The 27,474-nt window shown below is 46.4% G+C and overlaps 2 protein-coding genes across 3 annotated transcripts; both read left to right on the forward strand.

Annotated features, from left to right (window-relative positions):
- The first annotated feature begins 1,807 nt into the window (after nt 1-1,807).
- LOC103672077 (T-cell surface glycoprotein CD1b-like) lies at nt 1,808-10,186 on the forward strand. 2 transcript variants are annotated; one of them, XR_005836252.1, is made up of 9 exons: nt 1,808-2,072; nt 2,323-2,589; nt 3,207-3,485; nt 3,701-3,979; nt 4,279-4,372; nt 5,034-5,126; nt 5,904-6,031; nt 9,151-9,208; nt 9,879-10,186. XR_005836252.1 is itself a non-coding variant. In XM_040635885.1 (6 exons), the coding sequence occupies exons 1-6, from the start codon at nt 2,012-2,014 to the stop codon at nt 5,053-5,055; spliced, it is 1,002 nt and encodes a 333-aa protein (XP_040491819.1). In that variant the 5' UTR covers nt 1,808-2,011; the 3' UTR covers nt 5,056-5,339. The 2 variants fall into 2 exon arrangements, 1 of the variants encoding a protein (XP_040491819.1); XM_040635885.1 differs by lacking the exons at nt 5,904-6,031; nt 9,151-9,208; nt 9,879-10,186 and having other exon boundaries at nt 5,034-5,339.
- A 10,717-nt stretch (nt 10,187-20,903) lies between these two features.
- On the forward strand, nt 20,904-24,372 carry LOC103672138 (T-cell surface glycoprotein CD1e, membrane-associated-like). The gene is made up of 6 exons (XM_008700806.2): nt 20,904-21,065; nt 21,373-21,669; nt 22,271-22,549; nt 22,759-23,037; nt 23,416-23,512; nt 23,625-24,372. The coding sequence occupies exons 1-6, from the start codon at nt 20,936-20,938 to the stop codon at nt 23,797-23,799; spliced, it is 1,257 nt and encodes a 418-aa protein (XP_008699028.2). The 5' UTR covers nt 20,904-20,935; the 3' UTR covers nt 23,800-24,372.
- Nucleotides 24,373-27,474: the final 3,102 nt, after the last annotated feature.

Genomic DNA, 27,474 nt, shown 5'->3' on the forward strand with positions numbered 1-27,474 from the left:
TCCTGTTCTGTCTCTTTTTCCCCAGTGAAGGCAGGACCCCGTCTTCTGAGCTTCTCGATTGGAGTAAACTGGGTGTCACGAGATGTGTGTCCACTCAGGCTCTTGTCTGGGAGGCACGGCCATTTGGGAGAGGAGACTTTATAGCCTGAGCATGGAGTAGCTGTGTCACAACCGAGCTCTGGGTGTGCCTCTTGCATGAACGCCTCAGGTCTGGTTTGCATGGAGCAGGGGTGGTGACAGGGACAGTGTATGTGGTGGTGGTGGGGAGCCCAGAGCACCTGTCAGGTGCCTGGCCCTGACGTGGAGGCTGCAGTTCTCAGTCTCTCCTTGAGTGCGTGCCAGGACACCGTGGGCGCTTATGCTGATGCCCGGGCGTCCTCTCCCAGCCCAGCTGCTCGGCCTCCCCCTGCTGCCACATCGCTCTCGGGGGATATCTGTCCTGGGAGAATTAATCTACTCATTATGCTCCCACACCACGAGGTTTTTAACATTCGTGCATGCCAGCGAATCGGCAGCACACCCAACAGTCTCGGGTGTCCTACCTCAAACTCAAGGCCCACAGAGAAAAGAAAAATGACACCACCAATGGCAAGTCATGTGAAGTCTCCTCTGTCTTTGGCTATGACCCAAAAAGTGAATTAGCTTGTGTGAGGTACTGGATTCCAGGAATATCGTCCTGACTCACATGCTTTGCGATTTTGGACTTTGCAATCATGCTTGGATAAAGGCCACTCTTGGTAGCGTGAGCCATTTATTTCCAGATCGTTACAATCCTCATTTTGCACTTTTTATCTACGTGAATGGATCATCCTAGTGAAAGCTCCTATGCTTGGAGCGTTTTACTACCACCTTTCTGCTAGCTGATATATATATCTATGCAAATTTGTCATGTTTTCCTGATTGGAGAAAATCCAAGGGTTATCTTTACGGCTAACATTGATTAGAGTCCCAGTATTTCACGCAGCGATGCTCGCTACGTTGTTACAACGTGCCAAGGGCATTCACAGAGAAGACAGATGGCATCTTAGGACAAACACCTCTGAACTTTTGGTGAAAAGTGACAAGCTCCTTGTTCACCTCGTAATCTTTTATCTGGTGTCAGAAAGGCCAAAATATAGATCGAGGTTGGGGATGTTGCAAAAGGAGGAGGGAGGCTCTATTGCTTGTGAACCTTCTACAAAAGGATGTCTCCGGCTGACTCCCCAGGTTCTCCCGGCCTCAAGAAGATTTGTTACTCCAAGCTCCAAAGCTCGAGAGCTACTGAAAAGAAGGTCCTATGCCAGTAGAAAGTGTCATTTTTACCCTCAAAGAATGGCTGTGGTATAAGATAGATTTGCTTGCGTTATACACGGCGGTGTTTATCGCATTTGATTCTGGGGTTTGGACCCGTAGCACTACAGTCCGGGTGGTGTTTGCAATGCTTTGCCTTCCTGTAAGTGCTGGTCAACATACACCCCGCCCCCAAATGAGAATGCGGGTTGGAGGGATGAGACAAGGGGGGTGAGATGAGCATGGAGGACGCTGGGAGTGGTGACGACAGAGGACCAGGGCAGGGAGGCAGGGACAAAGTCGAGCTGGATGGATAAACCAAAAGCTTCCTTCTCGATTAAAGTGAGCTGTAGGAGTCGTGCAACCTTACCCTCTTCTTCAGCTTTGTGGAAGTATGTGCCTGGGGAAGCGACAGGACCCTCCAAAATCACAAAGAGGTTCTTCCAAGGTAGTAAGTAGGGAAGGAACTGGAGACGGAGAAGCAGCTGGAAGCTGGGGAGATAGAATAATTGTTGGAGTCAGGCTGGAGTGGAAATGAGAGGCTGAGAGGCAAATGGGAGGCCCGGGGCTGTGGGCGGTGCAGCTCTCCTCTGCTGGTTGGCTTGTGTGTAACCTGCTTCTCTCAAGCCCCAAATCTCAGACCTGGAGATTGGCCAGCTGGAAGAGAGAGGAAGTCACTGCCGAGATCTGAGCGGAGCTGCTGACGCTGAGACCTGCAGCGGCTCTGAGGGTCTCCGGGGACATGCTGCTTCTGCTGCTGGCGTTGCCCGCGGTTCTCTGCCCAGGAGGTGGCGGGGAAGAAGGTGGGTGACTGGCCACGCCAGCACAGGGACAGGGTCCAGATAAAGCCACAGAGGATCAGGCTTCCCCAGCACCCCTACCACCCTCCAGAGGTGGGGAGGGGACCTGAGGCCCTGGGGACAAATGTCTCAGGCTTTCTGTTGCTCTCCACACTCTGGGTTCCTTTTTTCTGGATCTTTCCAAGGTTCATTCTCTCATTGCTCCCCGCTTCTCCCTTTCTCCTGACTTTTCCTACCCTTCCGTTACCCACAGCCTTTCAGGGGCCCACGTCCTACCACGCCATTCAGATCTCGTCCTTTATCAACAGCAGCTGGGCCCAGACCCAGGGCTCGGGATGGTTGGGCGACGTGCAGATTCATGGCTGGGACAGCGCTGCGAACAGGGCAGTTTTCCTAAAGCCCTGGTCCAAGGGGAACTTCAGTGATGAGGAGGTGACTGAGCTGGAGGAGCTCATCCAGGTCTACCTCAATGGCTTCGTCCTAGAAGTGCAGGACCATGCCTCGGAGTTCCAGATGGAATGTGAGTCCAGTCCTCCGACGTAGGGAGGCTCTCGCTGACTTTTCTTCCTCCTGCATCAGGCTCCTATGCCTCTGGTCTTCCCCCCTCCTTCCTGCATTACCCAGCTGCCCACACACACCCCAGAGCAGTTGCACCCTCTGACTCACACCCCGCAGAGCATTCCAGGTTCTTCCTGCTGTGGGCACTCTCTTGACAGGTGCCCCGCTGTAACGTCTCCTGGGGGGCTCTCTCAAACCCCAAGCAAGAAGCCCCACTTGTCTTCCACGGTGCTTGAGCGCCCTCCTCCTGCAATCGCCTCTTGGAGCCCCCTGCCTGGCCTTCTTCCCAAGGCACTGCTCTTATTCACCCTGGATGGCTGGCCCCCAACCTCCATACTCTGCCCCCCTCTCCCCTCTGCCACATACGTCATCGCAACTGCTTCTCTACCATTAGTGACACGCATGCCTCTCCCTGGTTCTCAGCTTTCTGAAAATTCTCTGGCTGCTGTAAATGAGATTTTGGCTCATCACGTCACACCTCAGACCTTTTGCATCACCCGGATCCCAAATCCACGTTCTCCCCGCATCTCTTTCTTGTTCGCTTCTTAATAACTGCTTGTCTGTCTTCCTTCCATCCAGACCCCTTCGAGATCCAGGGCATAGCAGGCTGTAAGCTGCACTCGGGTGGGGGCACCGTGAGCTTCCTGCGGGGAGCTCTAGGAGGGCTGGACTTTTTGAGTCTCAAGAATTACTCCTGTGTGCCCGCCCCGGAGGGTGGCAGCCGGGCTCAGCACATCTGTGAGCTCCTAAGTCAGTACAAAGGCATCCAGGATATCGGGGAGAAGCTCCTCTTTGAAACATGCCCTCGGTACCTCCTGGGCGTCCTCGATGCAGGAAAGGCCGAGCTGCAGAGGCAGGGTGAGTCCTGTTCCCCCCTAAGGCTTTTCTGTTTCACTTCCCACCGCTTTCCTTAAATTCAAGAGGAGGAGGTAACTAAGAAGAGAGGGGCTTATTCAATACTTGGGTTTCCAAAGGAGAAGAAGGGGTCACTGTCCAAACTTGTGAGTTTCCAAATCCCTGTGCTCTAGAGTCGAGTCCTAATCTGACACTCTCCCCGCTCCTTCCTCCCCCAGTGAAGCCGGAGGCCTGGCTGTCCGCTGGCCCCAGTCCCGGTCCCGGCCATCTGCTGCTGGTGTGCCACGTCTCTGGCTTCTACCCCAAGCCTGTGTGGGTGATGTGGATGCGGGGTGAGCAGGAGCAGCCGGGCACCCAGCGAGGCGATGTCCTGCCCCATGCTGATGGGACGTGGTATCTCCGAGTGACCCTGGACGTGGCGGCCTGGGAGGCGGCTGGCCTGTCATGCCGAGTGAGACACAGCAGTCTAGGCGGCCAGGACATGGTCCTCTACTGGGGTGAGAAAGAGCCGGGGCCTGGCTGGGCATGGGGGAGAGGGTCCTCAAGCATAGAGAGAGGCACTGGCCACAGGTGGGGCTTGACAGATGAGAGGAGGGTGGGGGAGGGAGGAGGGGAGGGAAGGAGGGGGAAGAAGGAGGGGATAAAGGGGCAAAAGGGGGAGAGGGGAGGTGGGGAGGGAGGGCCAGAGTTGAGGGCGAGAGACAGAGGGAACAGGAGCAGGTGACCATCACGTGCGCAAAGGAAAATCAGACAATGGGTTTTGAAGTGACATCGTGTTTCCCTCCCCAATTTCCAGGAAACCCAATCTCCATCGGCTTGATACTTTTGGCAATAATAGTGCCCTTCTTGATCCTTTTGATAGGTCTTCTGCTTTGGTTTTTGAAGCGCTGGTGAGTTTTTATTTGTAATCTTTCTTTTTTGTCTACCCATCCACTCTTTCTACCATTGTATCAGTTTACATCACATTATCCTCAGTCTTTCCACCAGGCTGTCCCCTTTCTTCCCAACCCCATCTTCTTTATGTAAGTCTATTGTTTAAGTTGTAGTAAACTTACCCTCATAAAGTATAAAACCTCCCGTCTTCGCCATCTTCAAATGCACGTCTTAGAAGTACGAAGGACACTCACATTTCTGTGCAACCAGTTTCTAGAGCTCTTTTCATCTTGAAAAACTCAAACTCTATACACATTGAACAACACCTCCACCGTCCCTGCTCCCCAGGCCCCGGAACCCACCATTCTACGCTCTGTCTTTAGGAATTCGACCACCCTGGGACCTCATATATTTGAAACTTTTAGGAGTTGTCCCTTTGTGACTCAGCACAAGGTCCCTGTGGTTCATCCGTGTGGCCCCATGTGTGCCATCTCCTTTCTTCTCAAGTCTGAGTCATGATATTCTGTTGCACAAACATGACACATTGTTTATCATTCATCTGTCGATGGGCACCTGGGGTTCATTCCATGATTTGGCTATTTGTGAATAATGTCACTGTGAACATGGGAGCACGAGTATCGATTCTGTAGAGATATTTTTTGCTTATGGTCTTCACAGGTCGTATCAGAGTATCTCATGAACCCTTGCCATGACTCCTCTTCCATTTGGAATAAGCACCCAGAAGCCCAGAAACTCAAGTCGTCAGCCCTGGTGGGTCGATTGCATCATATTTCATCAAATAATCCCCCTATTTGGTCACATCAGAGTTTCCATAGAATGTAAGATAAATCGCTACTTATAACTAGCAGGAAAATAATAGAAAACCATCAATTTATTAGATGGTATCAATAGTACGATTCACCCTGATCTCCTACACGTGAGATGTGGAAAAGACTGTGTCTTAGAATAAATGAAATATGGTATACAACTTGCTGGTGACATCCCTTTGGTTTCTTATTTTAAAACTTTTTTTCTGCTTCTGCTGAAATGTCATTTGTCAAAGTCAGCTAACTATAATTATGCTGCGATCGTTGCCTTTGCAGAGATGCTGAGCATTTTTATATGATGTCTCTGTCTCTACTTGGATGACTTTCTAACCCTCGAGACCCAGCTGAGATGCTTCTTCCTCCAGGAAGCCCTCCTTAGTGCTACAGTGGCAGTGACCCTCCCTTGTCTGGCGTCACGCAGAGATCTTCTTCACTCTGTACCCCTGGCAGTGAGCTATTTCGGTTTTCTTCTCCCTTTACTTGTGAGTTCCTTGAGACAAGTGCTTGCTGCGGGTGGATCTTGGGCAAGATCTCTTCTGTGTGTGCGCCTTTGCTCTTTGAAAATGGTCCAAGTGCATATAATTGCCGTGTTGATGGGCTTTTTTCAAAGTTTATAGGCTTTCTTCTCCAGCCCCTTAGTTGATACTCTCGATTTCCTTCTTTCTAAGATATTTCTCACTTACAAAAAAAATACCATGCTCTACTCTTTTCTACCCCGAAGCCATCCAGAGAAAACACTTGTGTCCGTGCTGTGACTCTAGTCCACCTGCAGACCTTCATCTGGACGGGATCCTGTTCCTCGTGGTTCCAGTGAGAGAGAGGCAGGATGGAGGAGGGGTGATAATGCAGGTGAGCTGTTAAGTATTCACGCAGAAGAATCAAGAGGGCTTTTACAAAATGTCTGTGCTGTAGCAATTCAGTTCTTTTTTATTGACATTTATGTTTAATCATTCTTCTGCTTCCTCCATAGGTTTTCAGAAACCCCATTAAAAAAATTTGAATTCATTTCGATTAAAACAGCAGGAGGAGGAGGGAAACTTTGAGTGTATTTTTTTATAGGAATTTGGGAAGGGAAGTCAGAGCAAGCAGAGATTTTGGAGAAGCCAAACGTACTGGAGGCAGTTTTCCCAACTGGAAATTTGAGGAGAATATGCACTTTAGGGTTGGGGAAGGAGAGGAGATGGCTGAAACATACAGCCTCCTCTCCTGTCAGTACAGCTGGGTACTTCTCCACCTTACCTTAGAGCAGAGGCCCCCTCGGCTACCACCTGGGGCCCGGATGAGGGTGTTTTTTGGAGTGTGGACTATGAATTAGCAGCAGGAAGTGTACCTATGACCTTGATAGCAACAGAGGTTTTTAGGCCTGCCCTAGACCTACCTATTGAATCAGGAAATCTAGGAATGGGAACCAGAAATCTGTATTTTAAGAAACCTTTCTGCTTATTCTGATATACAATTAAGTGTGAGAAACCCTTGTCTAAAGGTTTCTCAACACTCGCCCTATTGACATTTGGGGCCAGATCCTTCCCTGGTACGGAGGGCTGTCCCGTATGCTGTAGGATTTTGGGCAGCGTCTCACTAGATGCCAGTAACACCTCCCCAGTTTTAGCAACCAAATGCATCTTCAGACATGGCCAAACGTCTCCTATGGGGCAAAATGGACTCCAGATGAGAATCGAGGTCTGAGATAATGAACATAATTTCGATCCCCCTGCTTAGTTAGAATAATCGGTTCATAGTGCCTATGTGACCTAATTTGGTCCACTCTAACTGAAACCCGAGTTTCCATTTGGTGGTTGAGGAAGAAGGTGTTCTCTCTTTGTCTGGATGGTATGATGCCTTCACAGTTCAAAACTGCTATGGAGTTTCATTCTAAAAGTAAAGCTGACCCAGGAATGAAGTTCACAAATAAAACAGAATGATGAGAGACAGGGCCAAAGGCCAGATCAAGCTGTACCTGCAGACTGATCTACCTCTGAGTATCTTAGTTACTGGGATCTAACTTGTTTCATTTTTCCTTTTGAACCAATTGGGCTGAAACTTCAGTTGCTTGAAAATTCTAATATTCCTGTGATCTCTGATGTCTTGCAACAGCTCCTTCATTTTCTCCTTATACTTTTTATTTACTCTCCTTGTCTCCTCCCTTCTCCAAATCATCCCTCCAAGGTGGTTTCTTGGGCTTATGATTTTCCTCTGATTGTCCTTATCCTGGAAAACCTTAATGCACCCATGATTTAATTATGACCTCTGGGTGAACGACCTTCGAAAGCAGATCCTCAGCCTCAAATACGAAGGCTTTCCAACTCTTTTAGAGTGTGTGTGAGTGTACGTGTTTGTGCGATTTCTGCTAATATATAAAAATATGCTTAAAATATTTTCACCTTGTTCCTAGTAGCCATGTTAAATTAACTTAAGTTTAATATTTTATCTGTAGATCCTTTTGGATTTTCTATACATACTCTCCTGACATCTCTAAATATGAAAATTTCAATTGTTTCTTTTCAATCCTCCCATCTTTTATTGCATTCTCTTGCCCAGTTACACTGGCTGTGACCTCCAGTACACTGATGAATAGAATTATTGACAGCTGACATTCTCATCTTCTATTTTTTTGAAGATTTATTTATTTATTTTAGAGAAAGAGAGAGAGAGGGACAGCTTGCGCATGCAGGGGGGAGGGGCAGAGGAAGAGGGGAGACAGAATCCCAGCTCAGCACGGAGTCAGATGTGGGGCTCAATCTCATGACCCTGAGGTCACAACCTGAGCCGAGACCAAGAATCAGACGCTTAACTGACTGCTCTACCCAGGCGCCCCCTCATCTTTTCACTTATATCAGATAAGAATTATTCAGTAGTTAACATTAAGTATGATAATTGCGGTGTGCTTCATGTTTACTTTTTAAAAATCAGATTGAGGACTTTTTCAAATTTGATAAAAACTTTTTATAGTCATTTTTTAATAGTCATTATTATTATTGATAGTTGTTGACATTTATTAGGTGCTTATTCCACATTTCTTGAAATGACAAGATGTTTTGTATCTTCTTTCCCCGGAATGTTAGGATTCACACTTACTGATTCTCAAATGGTAAAGTAAAACTGTGTTTCTGTAAATTATCTTGTCATAATGTACGTATGTGGATTCAGCTTGTTTGTAATACTTTATTCATTTATTTTTTTATAATTTTCTTGTCAGGACTTTTTGCCTCATAAAATGAGTCAGGAAATCTTTTCTCTGTATCTATTCTCAGGGATCTTTTGTGTTATTATTTTTCCCTTAAATTTTTGGTAAAATTTATCATTGAAATCCAATATGTTGTTTTTGTTTTTTTGTTTGTTTGTTTTTTGGTGTGGGAGGGATTTTAAATTTAACTGCTAATTTTTAAAAATACACATTAAAGAAAGGGGGGTAACCAGAAGGAGGGATGAACCATGAGGGACTGTGGACTCTGGGAAACAAACTGAGGGCTTCAGAGGGGAGGGGGGTGGGGGATTGGGATAGACCGGTGATGGGTAGTAAGGAGGGCACGTATTGCATGGTGCACTGGGTGTTAAACGCAACATCAGAAACCAGGGATGTACTGTATGGTGACTAACATCATATAATAAAAAAATATTATTATAAAAATAAATAAATAACATAAATTACCAAAAAATAAAAATAAAAATACATATAGGTTTATTCAAATTGTCTATTTCTTTTTGTGTCAGCTTTGGTAAGTTGTGTTTTTCCAGGATTTATCCAAGCCGTTCAAATGTCCAGTTTCTTATCAGCTTCTTCAGAATATCCTTCTTGTCATTATCATCTTTTTACAAGATCTTCGAAATTTGTTCTCTCTCTGGTTTGTTCCTTCTGTTTCTCATCTCTACAGGGGCTCATCAATTTTGTAAATTTTTCCAAAAACTAACTTTTGGCTTTGTTGGTTCTATGAACATATCATTTTATTATTTCCCTCCTTCTACCACAGACCCCACAGACGTCGTGGGTTTACTTCCAGGCCACCACAATAAAGGAAGTAGAATCAAGTGAGTCAAATGAATGTTTTTTTTTTTAAAGATTTTATTTATTTATTCAACAGAGAGAGAGACAGCGAGAGAGGGAACACAGGCAGGGGGAGTGGGAGAGGAAGAAGCAGGCTCCCAGTGGAGGAGCCTGATGTGGGGCTCGAACCCAGAACGCTGGGATCACGCCCTGAGCCGAAGGCAGATGCTTAACCATTGCACCACCCAGGTGCCACCCAAATGAATGTTTTGGCTTCCCTGTGCATATAAAATTACATTTACATTATGCTATAGTCTATTAAGTACACAGGTGCATTATGTCTAAAAAAAATGTACTTACCTTAAATGAAAATATTTTATGGCTAAAAAAGCCAATCATCATCTGAACTTTTAGCAAGTAGTAATCTTGCTGCTGGTGGAGCGTTCATGTTGGGGCCCGCTGACTGATCAGGATGGTGGCTGCCGAAGGCTGGGGTGGCCGTGGCAATTTCTTAAAATGAGACAACAATGCAGTTTGCTGCACCAGTTGACTCTTCCTTTCACAAATGGTTTCCCAGTAGTGTGTTATGCTGTTTGACAGCATTTTACCCACAGTAGCACTTCTCACCAAATGGGAGTCAACCCTCTGAAACCCGGCCACTGTTTTATCAAACAAGTTTATGAAATACTCTAAATTCTTTGTTACCATTTCAAGAACCCTCACAGCATCCTTACTAGGAGTGAATTCCATCTCAAGAAAACGTGTTTTTTGCTCATCCATAACAAGCAACTTCTCATCCATTAGAGTTTTATCATGAGATTGCAGCAATTTAAATATAATAATAATGAAAACACTTGAAATATTGCAAGAATTACCAAAATGTGACACAGAGACACCAAGCGAGCAAATGCTGTTGGAAAAATGACACCGATGGACTTGCTCAACGCGGGATTCCGAAAACCCTTCGATTGTAACATCTGCAATGTCTGCAAAGTGCAATAAAGTGAAACCCCATAAAATGAGGTATTGTCTTTGCATTTAATTTGTCGTTAATAAGGATTCTGATCAACAAATTCCAGTGTGTGCGAGAGGGCTTTCCCACACACAAACCCACAAGAGAGTCTCAGACACCAGCGGGGTGTCCTACAATTCAACTCAATTCTGTCTATGTGGAGAGAGATCAGGTCCCACCCATCAGACTTTTTCTTCTGAGTCCTTCTAAGACTCCACATCACACTTGGGATGTCAGTTCCAAGTTCAGGAGGTCACCTGTGTTTCCGACCAGCCAGCTATAGAGGGGAGGTTCCCATGACTTCCTCCCTGGGTTCGATCCATTTGCTAGAGTGGCTCAAAGAACTCAGATAAACGTCTTATTTACTGGATCACCAGTTTACTACAAAGGAATATCACTCAGGAATAGCCAGATGGAAGAAATGCACAGGATGAAGTGTGGCAAGTATCCCAGAGTTCTTCCATGTCCTCTCCAAGTGCACCATTCCCCTGAGTCTGCATGTGCTCCCCAACCTGAAAGCACTCCAAACCTGTCTTTATGTGTTTATGGCGGCTTCATTACATAAATATGGCTGATTAAATCATTGGCCACTGGCAATTGATTAAACTTCTAGCCTCTCTCCCCTCTCCTAGGGTCTGGGGCAGTGGGACTGAAAGTTCCAACCCTCCAATCATAGGATTGGCTCCTGGCAACCAGCCCCCATCCTTAGGTGCAATCTAAAAGTCACTTCATTAGCCTAACAATTACTCTTAACACTTAGGAAACTCGAGTGTTTTAAGAGCTCCATGCCAGAAATGGGGATAAAGTCCAAATATATATTTCTTATTATAAATCATAATATTACATTATACTTCTAACTTCTTAATGTAGATGCTTAAGCAATTTATATTCCGTCCTTATTTTCTTATATGTGCGTCTAAGTCTAAAAATTCCCCTTAGGGACGCCCAGGGGGGCTCAGTCAGTTGAGTGTTTGACTCTTGATTTCAGTTCAGGTCATGATCTCAAGGTCTTGGGATCAAGTCCTACATAGGGCTCCAGGCTGAGCATAGACCTGCTTAAGATTCTCTCTCTCCCTCTCCCCCTTTCCCTCCCTGCTCTCTCTCTCTAAAAGAATAAAAATAAAATAATAAAAAAACAAACAAATTAAAAGAATTCCCTTTAAGCATGGACGTAGCTACATATCAGAAAGTTGGATAAGCTGCGTTGAATCTGTGAGTTCAACATATTGTCTCGTCACCATTAGTTATCTAGAATTTATATTTCTGAATTTCCAGACATGGAATAATTTCTGGTTCTACTATCATCATTGATTTTTTTAGTTTAATTCCACTTGTCAAAAAACATTTTGTATGGTTTTAAACTTTTGAAATTTATTCACATAGCTTCATGAACAAATGTGTTGTCATTTTTTAGCTTCTTTGAAGTATAATTGATACATAAAAAAATCACAGATGTTTAATATATATCTTCTTTAGTAAGAAACTGAATATTTTTTAATGTATTAAAAATTTAGTATTATTAAAAATGTATTAAAAATAAAACAACAGGCTGAGGGCTTCAGAGGGGAGGGGGGTGGGGGAATGGGATAGGCTGGTGATGGGTAGTAAGGAGGGCACGTATTGCATGGTGCACTGGGTGTTATACGCAACTAATGAATCATCGAACTTTACATCAAAATCCAGGGATGTAATGTATGGTGACTAACATAATATAATTTAAAAAATTATTATAAAAATAAATAAATAAATAAAACAACACCACTTACCATGAGATCTATCTTCCTAGTATATTTTAGAGTGCACAGTACCATATTGTTCGCTATGGGCAGTAGGTACAGCAGACCTGGAAGACTTATTCATCCTGCAAAATGGAAACTTTAGATCCGCTAAAAACCAATTCCCTATTTCCCCCTCCCCCCAGCCCCACCATTCTATTCTCTGCTTCTTTGGGTTTGGATGATTTTAGGAGCTCCATGTAAGTGGAGTCGTGCGGTTTTTGTCCTTCTGTGACGAGTTTATCCCATTCCACGTACTGTCTTCTCGGTTCATCATTGTCACAAACGGCACGATTCCTTCTTCTAAGGCTGAATAATATTCTGTTGTATGTATACACCACGTTTTCTTTATCCATTCATCTGAATAAATGCCACATATGCACTTGAAAAGAATATATATTTTTCTACGAGTAAATTTTTGAGTTCTAAATTTATCAGCTGTGTCTTGTTTATTAAGTGTGTTGTGCAAATCTTATACGTACTTGCTGATTTGCTTTTTGTTTCATTCAGAGATGTATGCTTAAAAAAATCTCTACCATTATTATACATTCGAAACATATTTTCTTTTTATAAACATTTTCCCTTTTCTCAGGTTTTGCCTTATAATTTTGAGAATATGGGTCTCAATGTGTACGAGTTCAGAAATGTCCCATCTTTGTGATGTGTTTCTTCCCTCACAGCACTGTGTCCTGGCCTGTGTGGTTACTTTGTCATCACTTAAGTGCTAGCCTTACACCAGCTTCCTTGTGACTAGTGCTGTCATAGTGTATCTTTCCCATTGTTTTAGTTTTCAAATCTCTGCTTACTTACACGCATGGTATTTCTCTTATGAGCACGATACAATATAGTTGTGTTCTATTCAGTTTGACAATCTTTGTCTTTTAGTTAGTCTACTTATTTTCAGGATAATTACTGAGATTTGGGGTTTAAAACTAACATAGACCATCTTCCTACTACTGCTTCCCTCTTTTGTATTCTTTCCCCTCCCTGACTCCCTGCCCACTTTTTGGATTAAGTATTTTTTAAGTTATATCCTCTCCCCATGTAAGCTTGATGGTTTCATGGTCTCTTATAATTCTTTTATTCGTCATTCAAGAAACATTTACATTCATCTGAAGCTTAACAAATGTATTATAAGTTAGTATTTGACCACTTCATGCTAATGCAATGATCCCAAAACACTTTAACTGTATCTATCCTTCTCCCGACTTACATGCTACAGTTGCCATATATTTTAATTTATTTCACAGAGTAAAGTTAACATTTTAAATAAATTCAGAGTTAAATTTATTTCACACAATAAACATTTATTTTTATTTATTTGCCCTTTGCAGCTCTCAACTTGGCAGTTAGTGTTGGGGGTTAGCAGTGTCAGTTGACCCTATTTGAACCAGGAATTGCAATTATTCAAGTGTGGATTTCAATCTCCATGAAGTCTGCTCTATTTTTTTCTCTTTCTGATTCACTTGCACTCCTACAGTAGAGGACTTCAGAATGTAAGCTGTTAGGGTCTCAAACTAGAGCCTGTGATGTTTACCAGGGCTTCTCTTCCAGTTGGACCCCAAATCCCAGTGTTCGTCTCCTTTAGCTCCCTGACTCTGTGGAACTTTCTGCTCAGCTTCTTGGCCTCTCAGGTGCCACTCTTGGGATTGGCAGGCACCTGTCAGAGAAAAAAATGGCCCCAAATGCTGGCTTTCAACTCTCTGGACTTCTTTCCTTTCCTTGTTGATGGACTTCCCATTTCTCACTGCCTTGAGAGTTCTCAGATGTCTTTAAATAGATATATTTTTCAAAATCTAGGTTTCCCAGCTGTTCTCAGCAGGATAATTTTCCCTAAACAATGTAACTCATCATCACCAGTGTTATTTTAGAAGTCAGTAAAATTGGTTAGGATCATGACCTTGAAAGTACAAAGATTTAGTAATCAGGGAGGCAGATGGAAACTGATTGATCCATGACTTCGGTGCGTTTAGGGGAGATGTTATTGTCCTCAAGCTGCAGAGATCATCAATGATGATGATGATGGTGGTGGTGATGATGGTGATGATGGTCTTAATATTTTTAAAAGATTTTATTTATTTATTTTATTTTAGAGGGGGAGAGGGGCATAAGGGGAGAGAGAGAGAGAATCTCAAGCAGACTTCCCGCTGAGAAGGAAGCCTGATGTGGGCCTTGAGCTCATGACCCTGAGAGCATGACCTGAGCCAAACCAAGAGTCAGGGGCTTAACCAACTGAGTTACACAGATGCCCCAGTCCTAATAATTTTTAAGTGTTTTGTGTGTGCTCTTTTTTTTCACATTCTTTGTTTCATCCTTACAATAAGCCCATGAGGAATGGAATGTCGCTGTTCTCATGTCACACGTGGCTGCTGTAACTCCCCAAATTTTGCAATTTCTTTGTGCTACATCCACATAGAGCAAGATGGCCTAATAATAGTCGTTTCAATTCTTTTTTTTTTTTTAAGTGACTCTTGGGGAAAAGAAGAACTTACAACACTTTTCATGTAGTATTAGAATAAGGATAAAGACAATTTCAGAGTTTGAATTGCTCTCAACTTGCAGAGCTGGTTTACAGGAAAAGTTAAGGCAATGGATAACAGAGACAGGAATGGTCACTGACATGGGTAGGAGCGGAGGTGATAGTAGGTCTTAAAAATCTTAGTAAAACCCAAAGTATAAAATAAATATGCACAAGCCCCACAAATATAATAAATGATGGGAGAATTTTAATAGAATAGAATTTTAAATGGGAGAAAAGGGATTCATATTCCTTCCAGAATTTTAAATGGGAGAACAGAATTTTAAATGGGAGAAAAGGGATTCATATTCCTTCCAGAATTCCAAATTATCAGTGTAAATATTTCCTTTCCAGGAGGTAGGGCTTGATTACCTGCCCTGGAGTGTGGGCTGGACTCACTTCCAATGGACAGAGTGTGGACAGGTAAAAGATAACTTTACAGTGGAAAAATCTGGCAGACGACCTTAGCCAAAGGATGAAGGTGAACGTTACTAGTCACAAGTCATGTTATAGCACAGTGCGCCTGAGACGGTGTGAAGGGAAGGGCATGCCGCCTCCATGGTATTTGTCCTTCAAACCCACAACCCCAAACCGGTCACGAGAAAAACATCAGACATCCCCAAAGTGAGGGAAATTCTACAAAATCTGACCAGTACTCTTCAAAATCAAGGTCATGGAAACAAGACTGAGAACCCTGAGACGTGACACTGAATACAGCATAGTTCCCTGGATTGAAACATTGAACAGAAAATAGAAATAGTGGAAAACCTGGTGAAATCCGGGTAAATCTGCCCTTTAGTTCATGATAATGATATAAATGTTAATTTCTTCATTTCAGTAAATTTACCACAGTTACGTAAGATGCTAATTTTCGGGAAAACCAGGTAAAAGATATCTAGGAATGCTCCATACCATCTTTGCACCCTTTCATTAAACCTGAAATTGTTCTGAAATAAAACGTAAAAAAAAAAGATCCTGGTAAAGTCCTAAGAAAAACCTAAGAAGTCCAGAGTTCAGAGTTCCTAAAATCTATTACCTGGTCGATGACCTACACAAGTCTCCCTCCTGAACCAGCACGTGCTCTAAGAGTACGTACACTCCAGGACAGAAACTCAGAACAGCTGAAAAAAAATTCCTGGAGTATGAGCAATAGAAAGAAAAATTTATATTAGAAACAGATGGACATGTTGAATTAATTGGAGTAAAAAATATACAGGCTGAAATTCAGTATTAAACCTGTTATTCAAATGTTTTGTCATCAGAAGTGTTCATGAGCCTACTGAGAAATGTCAGGTCTCCGGGCTGGAGCGAAGCGGCACCGGGGTCATGAGAAACCAGCCTTCCCCAATGGCTGCTCTGTCTTCTACTCTGCTTGACTAACGGTGCAGGGGATGAAGTCATCATTTTTCTTTTTTCTTATGTTATGTTAGTCACCATACAGGACATCATTAGTTTTTGATGTAAAGTTCCATGATTCATTGTTTGCGTATAACACCCAGTGCTCCATGCAACACGTGCCCTCCTTACTACCCATCACTGGGCCATCCCACCCCACCTCTCCCCACCTGAAATCCTCAGTTTGTTTCCCGGAGTCCATAGTCTCTCGTGGTTCGTCTGGTTCCCCCCTTTCATTCTTCCCTTCCTTCTCCTACCTGTCTCCCTGCTATTCCTTATGTTCCACAAATGAGTGAAGCCCTATGATAATTGTCTTTCTCTGCTAGACTGGTTCGTACATACAATGGAATATCACTCAGCCATCAGAAAGGATGATTACCCACCATTTGCATCGACATGGATGGAACTGGAGGGGATTATGCTAAGTGAAAGAAATAGTCACCGTTGGCCATTGAATATAAGACACCACGGAGTTGGTAGTGTGGATGGAGAAGTGCAGGGTGTGGTGGTGAATCCTGCAGACCCCTCAGTGAAGCACTACCGTTACCGCCCCCCGTCGGGGGCTCCGCTTGGGCTGAACAGGGTCAGTCTTTAGGATTTCCGATGTGAGGGGAAGGTCTGGGTGATCTGTGGGCTGGACACATTGGAATCAGAGAAAGCCATAGGGATGTGGCTAAAAACTGCAAGTTTTACTTGTACTTTAGACACTAAAACGGCACTTTCGAAAATTAAATTAGATCAAATAATTAAATTAAATTATTAAGTTAAACGGTGTATGAGGCAGCACAGACTAGAACATTTTCATCACGCAGACGGTCTATTAGACAGCACTGCTCTAAGATGCGGTTAGCGTAACTGCAAACTTCTTAAGCCACATAAATAAAATGCAACTAAAAGTGTGGAGGAGGACAGGGACTTCATTTGAATTAAGCACCATGAGGGCCTCAGAGTGTGCTGTTCTTCAGAGCACGTGGGTCCGGTTCATGCCAACGGCCACCCCTGTCCCGGCACATGACTGGCGGTGACAAGACGACGGGGCCGAGGAGCTTGCACACAGGTTTACAGAATGTGGGAGCGACATGGACACATTGGTGAGTTCAGGGAAGCATCAGCACCGTGCCCTGGGGGGACCTGAAGGCAAAGCACAGTGAGCAAGGGGCCATGACCTGAGCTATGTGGATCAAGGCTGCCAGATTCCTTTCGTGTCCTTTTACTGCGGTTCTCTGAGACAACGTTGGCTTTCTCTCTTCACATGGATGGAATTGTTATCGAGGGAAATCTCTTTGAGAAGGAACGAGACTCAGGTAGAAAATGTCACTGGGCTTTAGACTTAGGAAGGAAAAGAGCTGCAAACCTCCGGGAAATGAGCCATAGGAAGGAGCTCACTGCGTGTGCAGTTGGAAGGTGAAGCATTTGCTGACACCTTGTAGGTGAGCCCCCCCACCCCCCAACCTTTGTCTTTCTTAGGAAGATTAATTTGCCTGAAACCACAACTTGTGATGGGTTTCCAGGGAATCTTTCAGTTTGGGCAAGAAGGTTTTCAAAAGGGATCTGGGAGTTTGAGGGGCAGACAGAAGTGTAGGAGGGGAAATTTCTTCTTAAAAGGGACCTGGCCACAAATGGTAAGTTTTTGTGTTTTGCGTGTGTATGTGTGTGTGTGGTGGGGGTTTTTTAAATCAAAAATTGTGGTCATGCACTAAGGAAATTGGGTCAACTAAGGAGGAAATAATTATACCATTTTATGTAGCAAAAAATTAAAATTAATGTTAGGTATTTTTCCTGTGGCATTTATCTTCTGCATGCTTTCAATTTAGAAAGACTCCACTTAATGATTTGTTCATTGTTGCTGGTTTGCTATCAGGAATTGATTTTGTTTTGCTCAGTTCATTCCGGTGTCTTGTGGATTCAGTAACCTCCAAATAGCAAATTGTTGTGTGGCTAGTTTTACTCACGTGACTGTGATTCTTGTGGAATAAGGCCACTGTTTTATCCCTAACTTATTTTTGCTTAATTTTATTTTGTAAAGGATCCTAAAATTCCTCAAGCTAGTACAGTTACTTGCAACATGGGTGTTTATGTCATTCCAACCGGCTAGAAGTCAAATTCATATATATGTTCATGTGTACGAGCCTTTTTATTCACACTAAACTCTACCAGGACAAGGAGTTTATAGCCCCTGCCCTACTCTTAATTTGCTCTACTGTTATATTCTCAGCCCCTGGAAAAAAGGCGTGGCATATAGTTAAGTGTTCCATCAATATTTATTTAATGAATGAAGAACAAGTAAATGACCAAACTTCAAGAGACTTGAAGATTTTCTAAGATACAGATGTAATACTTATTAAATTAAGCTTAGAAATGTAATTTGAATGAGGGACAGATGTGTAGACATCCACACTTCCGGCTCTGGCTCCAGGTGCCCGGAGGGTTCTGCAAAGTCCATCACACCCCGTGCAACAGCCCACACGCTGTGAGCCACCCCGATACCGCCCCCTGTAGCTTCAGTCGCAGTGACGCAGACCGAACCGCGCACCTCAACGCCATCCGTTGCAAACCCGTGTTGTCTGTGTCTGCCAGCGGCACCATCCATCTCCTCCCGACCACACCTCCTTGTTTGGTCCATCCTGGTCACCCCTGTGCTCTCCGTTATTCCGTTCCTCTCCATCCTCACTGCCCCTGCCTCTGTTCAGCTCCCTACCAGCCTCTGCCCTCTTGGTGACATCCTGCTTTGATACACCCTCCTGTGACTCTCGTGGGGGTTTAGGGAATTCTCCTAAATGCCATTTTAACCACGTTACTGTCACGTTCTAAATCCTTCCCTTGCTGGAAAAACAAGACAGCTCTTCAGTGTGGCCCACATCGCAGGGGCTTACCAACTGACCACCGCTGCCTTGTCTCCCGTCTGCCGTTGGCGCCCAAACCTCCGTGCCCGCGGGTCCCGTGGAACCCATGTCTGATCATGACGCTAACCTTCTATCTGCCCAACTGTGCCTGAGGCGGATGCTTTCTTCACACGACCTAGCAAAGATATGTGGCATCTTAGGCTTTTCTTTTTCAAGATAAAATTTAAAATAAAGTCGTCAAATCCACCTGACTTTCTGTAGAGCCGGAAGCTGGTGCTCAGAACATACCCCGCCGACCTCAGCTCTGGTGTGTGTGTGACGCCGCAGATCCTCCGGGTTCTGGAAAGGACACAGGAGGTTTTGCTGGGGGTCTCGCTGCCCTGGTCTCGGGGGGCTTGTGTGGTGCACGTGTGCACGTGTGCAGACACATGGCTCCACGAGGAGCGCGGACCCGGTCACCGCCGCGCACGCCAGCGCTCCTGCACCGGGCTCAGCGGGCTGGAGCGCCTCTGCACCGGGCGTCCTGGGTCCGCGTCTGGCTCCGCCTTTTGCAGACGCCGCTGCTGCACCCGCGGTTTCCTCCGCGTGTGTCCTGCCCTCGGCAGGCTGAACCCCTTTCACCTGCCCTCTGCTTTGAAGGACTTAAACCTTCTCTTCCGCAGTTGGATCTTTTCACCATTTTCCAGCATGAGAACGGATTGAAGTGTCTTTTTGTAACACACATTTTTAAACATTTTAAGTGTTTTGGAGATAGCTAAAAGTTCATGCTCTCTGCTACCTCGATGTAATCTGGTTTCTTTTATTATAATTTTTTTTATTATCTTATGTTAGTCACCATACAGTACATCCCTAGTTTTTGATGTAAAGTTCCATGATTCATTAGTTGCGTATAACACCCAGTGCACCATGCAATACGTGCCCTCCTTAAAACCCATCACCAGCCCATCCCATTCCCCCACCCCCTCCCCTCTGAAGCCCTCAGTTTGTTTCTACAAACATCATGATTTAACCGATTTTCCTGACTCCATTTTGCAATGTGTTCTTGGTTAATAAGACATGATTTGAATAAGCCTATTTCTGTCTTTCGTTTCACCTCCCCACCCAGGTTTTCGGGAGGTAATATGGAAGGTGATTCTTCGATTATTATTAACTCTTTTTTCTGAAATATTAAACGAATGTGTTAAATTTTACAAGTACATGGTGAACAATTATTTAAAATGAACTATATCTTTTGAACATACTTTGATACTGGTACTTCTTACATCATTTCTTGGGTGTTTCCTTCAGGCTGATTTTTGGTTTTATTCAGACAACTGGCTTCATGAAAAAGTATGTGGCATAGGTTTTGAGTGTTCGAAGATGGATTAATTTTGGCCTCATCAGAGGAACTCCTCTCGGTCAGACCCTCCCCAGGGGACACCAGTGCTCCCAGGCCATGAGCTGAGCGTGCTTCCCACCCAGAGTGAGGCCTGCCTGCAGGCTTTTAGACTAATTGGGGGTGGGGGGCCCAAGGCCCCCGTGTTCCCTCCAGACCCCTCGAGTGAGAGTTACCTGTGTGCCAGCTCCCACTGCCAGGGCAAGCCCACCCTCGGACCCCTGCAACAGTGGTAGGTGGTCTGATGGCAGAAGCTGGGCCCGAGGGCCTTTTCTGAGATTATCGGGCCACCTGCATTGCTACAGATGCCCCTTGTCATGATGGTACAGTGGCTCTCTGGATGCCCCACGTCTTCTGAACAGCATGAAGAGACAGAGCAGGTGAGGGAAGGGAGAGAAGGCAAGGGAGCGAGAGGGGGAAAGCAGTCTCGAGAGGGAAAAACGGGGGTAAGTAGAGGATGAGGGTGGGGGGACCACAAGAGAGAGAACGAGCTGCAGCAGCAGGTCAAAGGATGGCTGGAAAGGCCACAGGTGCCAGGGCGCAACTTCCATTCCTTCTCTTCAAGGAAGAGGACACTGAGAACCCAAGTGTGGACCTGATTCCGCCGAGGCCACAAAGATCTATATTTTCCAGCCGGCCCAGACTGCAGACTTTGTCCTGAGCCGGGACCCCTCTGACAGTGGGTGTGCACAGGGGTCATCGGGCAATGCAGGGAGAAGATCTGGAAGCTCGAGAGTGGCGGAGAGGGAGGGGAAGTGAGAGCCTCCTGGGGCTGCTCTGAGGACGCAGGAGGGTTTCTCTGATGAGGAAGTGGGCAAGGGTGAGGTTTGCCTACTGTGGCAGGGCGAGGCAGATGACAGCAGGAGGGTTCGGAGGCCAGTGGTTCCTGAGTCCTGTGAGGCCCCCTTCGTCTGACCGAGCTGCCATGCTGCTGCTTCTCCTGCTCTTCGAGGGACTTGTCCAGCGTGGGGCAAGCCTAGAGGGTAGGAAGAGCCCTGGGAAGATTCCTGAGGCTGGGCACATTGGGTTGATGTTCTGGGGGAACCTGCAGGAGGGAGAGCTCCTCCCACAGGATGCCCTTGGTGTCTGCGTGCCAGGCGGACTCCAGGCAAAGCATCTTGCCCCATCTCGCTTTCTGTGTCTGGTCTGGGGGAGAGGAAGGCAACCCGGAGAGCAGGGAGGGCTGCGGGATCAGGTGCAGTCTGTGTAACCGTCTCCCTCGTTCCACTCCCACGTGGGCTCACCCTGGCCCATCCTTGCGTCCTCTCTCTGCGTGGCCTGGCCTCGCAGCATCCCAGGTCCCAGGACACCCTCATCCAGCCACAGAGGAGCCCCTCTCCTTCCGCGTGCTGCAGACCTCCTCCTTTGCCAACAGCAGCTGGGCGTCCTCGCAGGGCTCGGGCTGGCTGGGTGAGCTGCAGACTCATGGCTGGGACAATGCCCTGGGCACCATCAGCTTCCTGCAGCCCTGGTCCCGGGGGAACTTCAGCGCCGAGGAGCTGAGGAATCTGCAAAACCTCTTCCGGCTCTACTTCCATGGCTTCATCATCGAGGTGCGGGCTTTTGAGCACCAGTTTCAGTTTGAATGTGAGTTCCTGGTTCCACGCCGATATTCGCCTGAAGGTTCCAGCCTGCTTCCAAAGGGGCTCTGACCTCACCCAGCCTTCCTGACGTGTTCCCTGTCCCCCCTTGGGCTTCTGCTCTCTCTTCTGCTTCACAATTCACCACCATCCCCACTTCACCTGCCCGCCCGCCCTAGACGCAGAAGGGCTTGAAAGGACATACCCCTTCACAGCACTAGACACCTTCGCGTCCCAGCTCCTTGCGGCAGGGTCTCCCTGTGATCTTCTGCCCACCACCCCTGACCCCAGACATGGCCTTTCCAGCCAGGATTCTGCCCTCCCTTCTCCCTGGCCTGAGAGGCTACCAGGCCCAGCCTGTACCTAACCATTCCCAAGTGAGCCCTTCCAGCCGGGCCCCCAACTTCCCAACACCTTCCCATCCAGCCCTTCAGCATCAATTATTCCTAAGTACCTTGTTGTCTTCACATTTTCTTCCTACAAATTCCCTCCCCTTCCCCACCCACGTCCAGCATGCCGTGTGATTCCAGAGTAGGTCTCCTAGACTGTTTGCTTTCCCTCCTGGTAACTGTTTCCACATGGCTTCTGTCCCCCTTGTCCACCCCCAGACCCCTTTGAGCTCCAGGTGTCAGCTGGCTGTACGGTGCATGCTGGGACGGCCTCGGGAACCTTCTTGAATGGGGCGTATCAAGGCTCAGATTTTCTGAGTTTCCAAGGAAACTCCTGGCAGCCATCTCCAGGAGCCGGGAGTCGGGCTCAGAAGGTCTGTGCGGTTCTCAACCAGTACCTAGATATTAAGGAAATCGTGCAGAACCTCCTCAGCTACACCTGCCCTCGGTTTCTGGCAGGAATCCTTGAAGCAGGGAAGGCAGAACTAGAGCGACAAGGTGAGCTTTCCCAGGGCTTTCAGCTCCATATCCTACCCTTTACCATCCCTCTGAAACATATACTGAGAGGCTAGAGGGTGAGATATGTGGGTTTAGGATTGTTTCTTAGATGAGAGAAGGAAGGGATTACTCCAACTGCTAAGACCACTGAGTCACCGAGCTCGGACCCAGGCGCCCCTAAGTGCCTTGTCTCCTCATCTTCCCTCCAGTGAAGCCGGAGGCCTGGCTGTCCGCTGGCCCCAGTCCCGGTCCAGGCCGTCTGCTGCTGGTGTGCCACGTCTCCGGCTTCCACCCCAAGCCCGTGGGGGTGATGTGGATGCGGGGTGAGCAGGAGCAGCGGGGCACCCAGCGAGGCGACGTCCTGCCCCATGCTGACGGGACGTGGTATCTCCGAGTGACCCTGGACGTGGTGGCGCGGGAGGCGGCCGGCCTGTCGTGCCGGGTAAAGCACAGCAGTCTGGGAGGCCAGGACATTGTCATCCACTGGGGTGAGAAAGAGCTGGGGCCCTGCCGGGAAGCAACAGTGTTCCCTGAGTCCTGGGGCTGCTGAGGGAGGTGCTTGGGAGATGGGTGGGGGAACTATGCCCAAGAGGACAGAGGCGGGGCCATCCAAACAAAGAAGGGCAGAGAATGACCACCGTTACATTTCAAGAAATGGAAGGAGGGGACTGGAGTACTGAAGAGAAAAGGAAGAAGGACCTGGTGATTTGGGAAAGAGACAGGGTGGGGGATTGGGGACACAGACTCAGGAGGAATTGAGATGAAGTCTTCAGAACATGCAGATGAAAATTCTAGGAAGGGGGAGCATTGATGGTGGTGGCCACATAGAGAGCCTTGCAGACTGACATCCTTGTTTTACGCCCAAGGAGGTAGAAACTCAGCCCTACTGACACTGCTCTGTCTGGTGGTGATAGTTACCCTGCTCGTGCTGCTCGTAGGGCATTCCTGCTTTAAAAAGCACAGGTGAGCCTCTTCTTCTGTTTCTTCAACTTCTTATCAGCTCATTCTTCTTTCCCCTACCCTCCCACTTTCTCTCGGATTTCCCTCCATTGGCATGAAAATCCTCTTCCCACAGCTCAAATCAGAAGGCCCTGGCCCCCGCTGTCCACGGTCCTGACTCGCCCACAGGGGCCGACACCCAGGGGCCCAGGACTCCCGGACACCAGCTCTACCTGCCGCAGGAATCGTGGATCAAAAATAGATTTTTAAAGAAATGGAAAACAAGCCTAAACCAACTCTGGGGACGTTAGTTTTACCTAACACATAAAATGCTTTCCTGCTTCTTAAACATGGTTCATACCTGTAAACAAAACATGATTTTGATAAAATGGCTTCTTGTGGCAGAAATCTTGAACCCTTTAGAAACCTGTTTTATTTTCCCCCCATCTTCTAGCAATATCTTTTCTGCGTTGGCCACACGCACATTGCTTCTGGTCCTCCAGACTCTAATTCAGATGTTTCTTTCCCATGGAGGTTTCCTTGCCTTGCCCCATGGAGAGCTCTTCCAGACTTCCAAAATTGGATGGGTCATCCTCAAAACGTTCATCTCTTCCTACTCTGAACACTGGTTATTTAGATTTTCACTTTTCTGTTTTTTCTCAGTTGCTTGAAAACAGGATGCAGGTGTTTGTACCGGCACCTATGACCGAAAGCCTGACCTGGACTCGGGGCCAGGGTCATGGGCATGTGATCCATGCTGTGCTTGCTGTCTTGAAATCCTTAGTAAAACTTGGAGATACTGTATTTTCATTTTGGACTCACCCCACAAATTATGTAGCTGGTTCAGTGTAAAATGTTTCTCATTAAATACTATCTGAAATAAATTTTTGTCAAATCGAGTGATGTTTTCTTAATCCATTCCCCTTTGACATCATTGCATCATCTGGCTGTGTTCTTATTAAAACTTCTTCCATCTCCCTGATTCCTCACCAGAGGTGAGGGGGCACTGAGTGTTCCAAACTGCACAGTGATTGGGTGTGGGTCCGTCTTCAGAGACATTTCAAATAATACAGGAGATGTGTCCCGTCAGAGTGAGGACGGGGCATTCCCACTTCTCTGAGGTTGTGTATGATCACGTTTGTCTTCACGCGGCAGGTACTCAGGGAAGAAATTTCTACTCTGAGTGGTCAGGAAGAGGCCTTGGGGATGGAGGATGGGCAGAGCCAAGGCAGCGAAGGAAAAGAGTGCTCGGATGCTATGTGTTTACTTCTCTTTATTAGTTCAGTTTATTATCATTATTATTTACAGTTTTCCCTTAACTTTTTAAAATACAGATTTTAAAATTGTCTACTTAATTTTGAAACACCTTGGCTGAGCCTGCTGGAGAACAGGAAGCTATAAGGTGGAGAGTTCATGCAGATGTCTAGCCGACAGCTCCGTTAGGTGAGATAACTGAGCACATTGTGCAGATTTCTTAGTGGAAACATGTCACTCTTTATACTGGGCATTTTCAAGTTAAGACAAAGGGTTCCATGACCCCTTACCCAGGCCATACTCTTACCCATGAACAAGGTCTTGGGGTCAGGCCTTCTCCCCTCCTCCCTCCCTCCATCACCTTCTGCATGACATGTTCAGGCAGCTTACATAGAAGAGTCCAGGGAGGAAGGCAGAACTTTACGTGGCTGTTTGGAGCCCTCTGTGATGACGTTCGAGGTCCCCTCATGTGGCACAAGACCACAGGTGGTTACGTCTATTAAAATGAAGAGGCTCACATAAGGATTTCTCAGTTCCTAGCACAAGCGTGTGATGCAAATATATTTTGGGTGTTTCCCATTTGGGTGGACTTTTCCCCACTAGTCTAATGTTTTGGTCACAATAATTCTTGAACCCCTAAGATGCCTTGAGCTCACTTCTCAGACCCCATGTCCAACTGCCCCCCCCCACTGTGTGTTGTGCTCCTGTGATGTTAGGCTTCCCCCTTCAGTTGTGCCCAGCTTCTCAGCTCAAGGCCAATACTTTAATTCTTTCCTCCACCCGGGGCCGTTCTTCATTCATCCTCATCTTCCACGGATGATTTCAGGGCAACCTTCAGCTCTCAGCTCAGGTATCATCCTCATGGAGACGCCTTAGTGGCCAGTGTAGCCCAAGTGGCCACTCTCCCTCAGTCACATTCTATCCCAATGTTCTTTAGTTGTCTGTGTTGAATACGGGATTGAGCTGAAATTATCCCATTTGCTTTTATGTGGTTAGTGTCCTTTGCACCTACAGATGTAGGCATTGTGACATCATGTATATCATCTGTCCTGATCACACGTGTATTCCAGTGCCTAGATTGTAGCTGGACATATAGTGGGTGACCAAAATTATGTTTGTTGAATGAACAGATGCCATCAATTTTGACTTTCCGGAAAAGATCTTAGATACACCAGTTCTCTAGTAAGCCATAGGTTTTCAAGAACAGACGTTTTCAAAGGGCTGGTGCCACTGCAGGATGTAAGTGATCATTGATATTGTGGCAATATGGTCCCTGGCAGCTCTCTTTCCTTCGGGTTATTGTCCTTGGGAAGGTGGCAAGAGCCTGAGATGCCGATAGGAAAGAAGGGAGGAGGGAGGAGATCTCAGAAGATCTCGTTAGAGTCTTTTACACTGTGAGTGAGGAGCCCAGTTAACCACAAAATGTTGTTTGGGTATTCTCTGCTGCTGAATTGTAGTGATTCTCAGGGAATCTCTTAGGGAAGGATGATTGTTGAACACAGCAATTTTCAGGAAACTCTGGGTTCCTAAACACACTACCCTAACATATCCTCCCTCTACTTCTGATAAGGTCCCGTAGTTGAGTGGTGGGTGTATGTTTGGGTGAAGCACAGGATACACTCCCAGAGGAGATGGACCCGGGCTGCCCACACATATCCATCCTCCCCCGCAAGTGTTCACAAATGGGCTCAGAGAGAGCCCTGAGGGTAAATGACCATGTTACCAGGTATGCTAGCTTAACAGGTTTGGGGGAGTTTTACGTATTGGTTCAGGAGATTGTCAGAAAATCTCTGTGTCACCCCCATGGTGTAGAACTTCAGGCTGGGTAATCTAATGTAATATAAGCTCCTAGGTGAGGACCTAGTGTTTAAAAGCAAAGAGTGTCACCTTATCACCCCAGAACAGAGGCGTCACCAAGTACTGTTAACTGTGATTCCAGCTGAAACCCTGGAACGTGGGCTTATTTCCCTGGAGAGCCAGGTGTTCTCAATAGTGAGGGATAACCCTTTCCAGTCCTGCTAGCTCCAACACCAAGAAGGGAATCTGCTTTGCTGCTCGTACTGTATTCTGTTGTGCACACAAATCCGGTAGAAAAACTACGAGATCATTTGAAAACAGAGATGGAGGCACGATTCTTGGTTGCTGGTGAATTCTCCAGGAGTGGCCATGATTGTTGGAAGAGGCTGCGGTAGGGCTGGTGGGATCGGGGTCAAGCTCGGTAGCCATAGGCCCTCGGCCAACCGTGGCTGAGAGAATGCCCGTGTGCCGTCTTCTTCCTAAGAAATGAAGAAAGCCGAGGATATGGACAACTTGGTTCACTGGAGCACTGTCAACTGGGCAGGGATCCAGGCTCCCAGAATGTCACCTGCTGGTGAAGAAAGATACTGATGCAGAATGCCTTTGGAGCCTGTGTTCGGGGTAGGAGTGGGTCGGGGGGAGGTCATGATCTCAGGGTCATAGGATCCAGCCCCACTTTGGGCTCTGTGCTCAGTGCGGAGTCTGCTTTGTATTCTCTCTCCCTCCCCATCTGCCCCTCCCTATTTTCTTGCACATGCTCTCTCTTCCTCTTAAATAAATAAATAAATAAATAAATAAATAAATAAGAGAAGCACCTATTTTATGGTATGGTTAAACCTGTTTGAATACTAATAAACATTCAGATGGAGCCTTTGCACAGAAGATAGTCTCCTACATGCTTTATACACATTAACTCATCTGAGCCTCACAACAAT

Source organism: Ursus maritimus, unplaced genomic scaffold (assembly GCF_017311325.1).
Source record: "Ursus maritimus isolate PB19 unplaced genomic scaffold, ASM1731132v1 scaffold_2, whole genome shotgun sequence".
NCBI classification, from domain to species: Eukaryota; Metazoa; Chordata; class Mammalia; order Carnivora; family Ursidae; genus Ursus; species Ursus maritimus.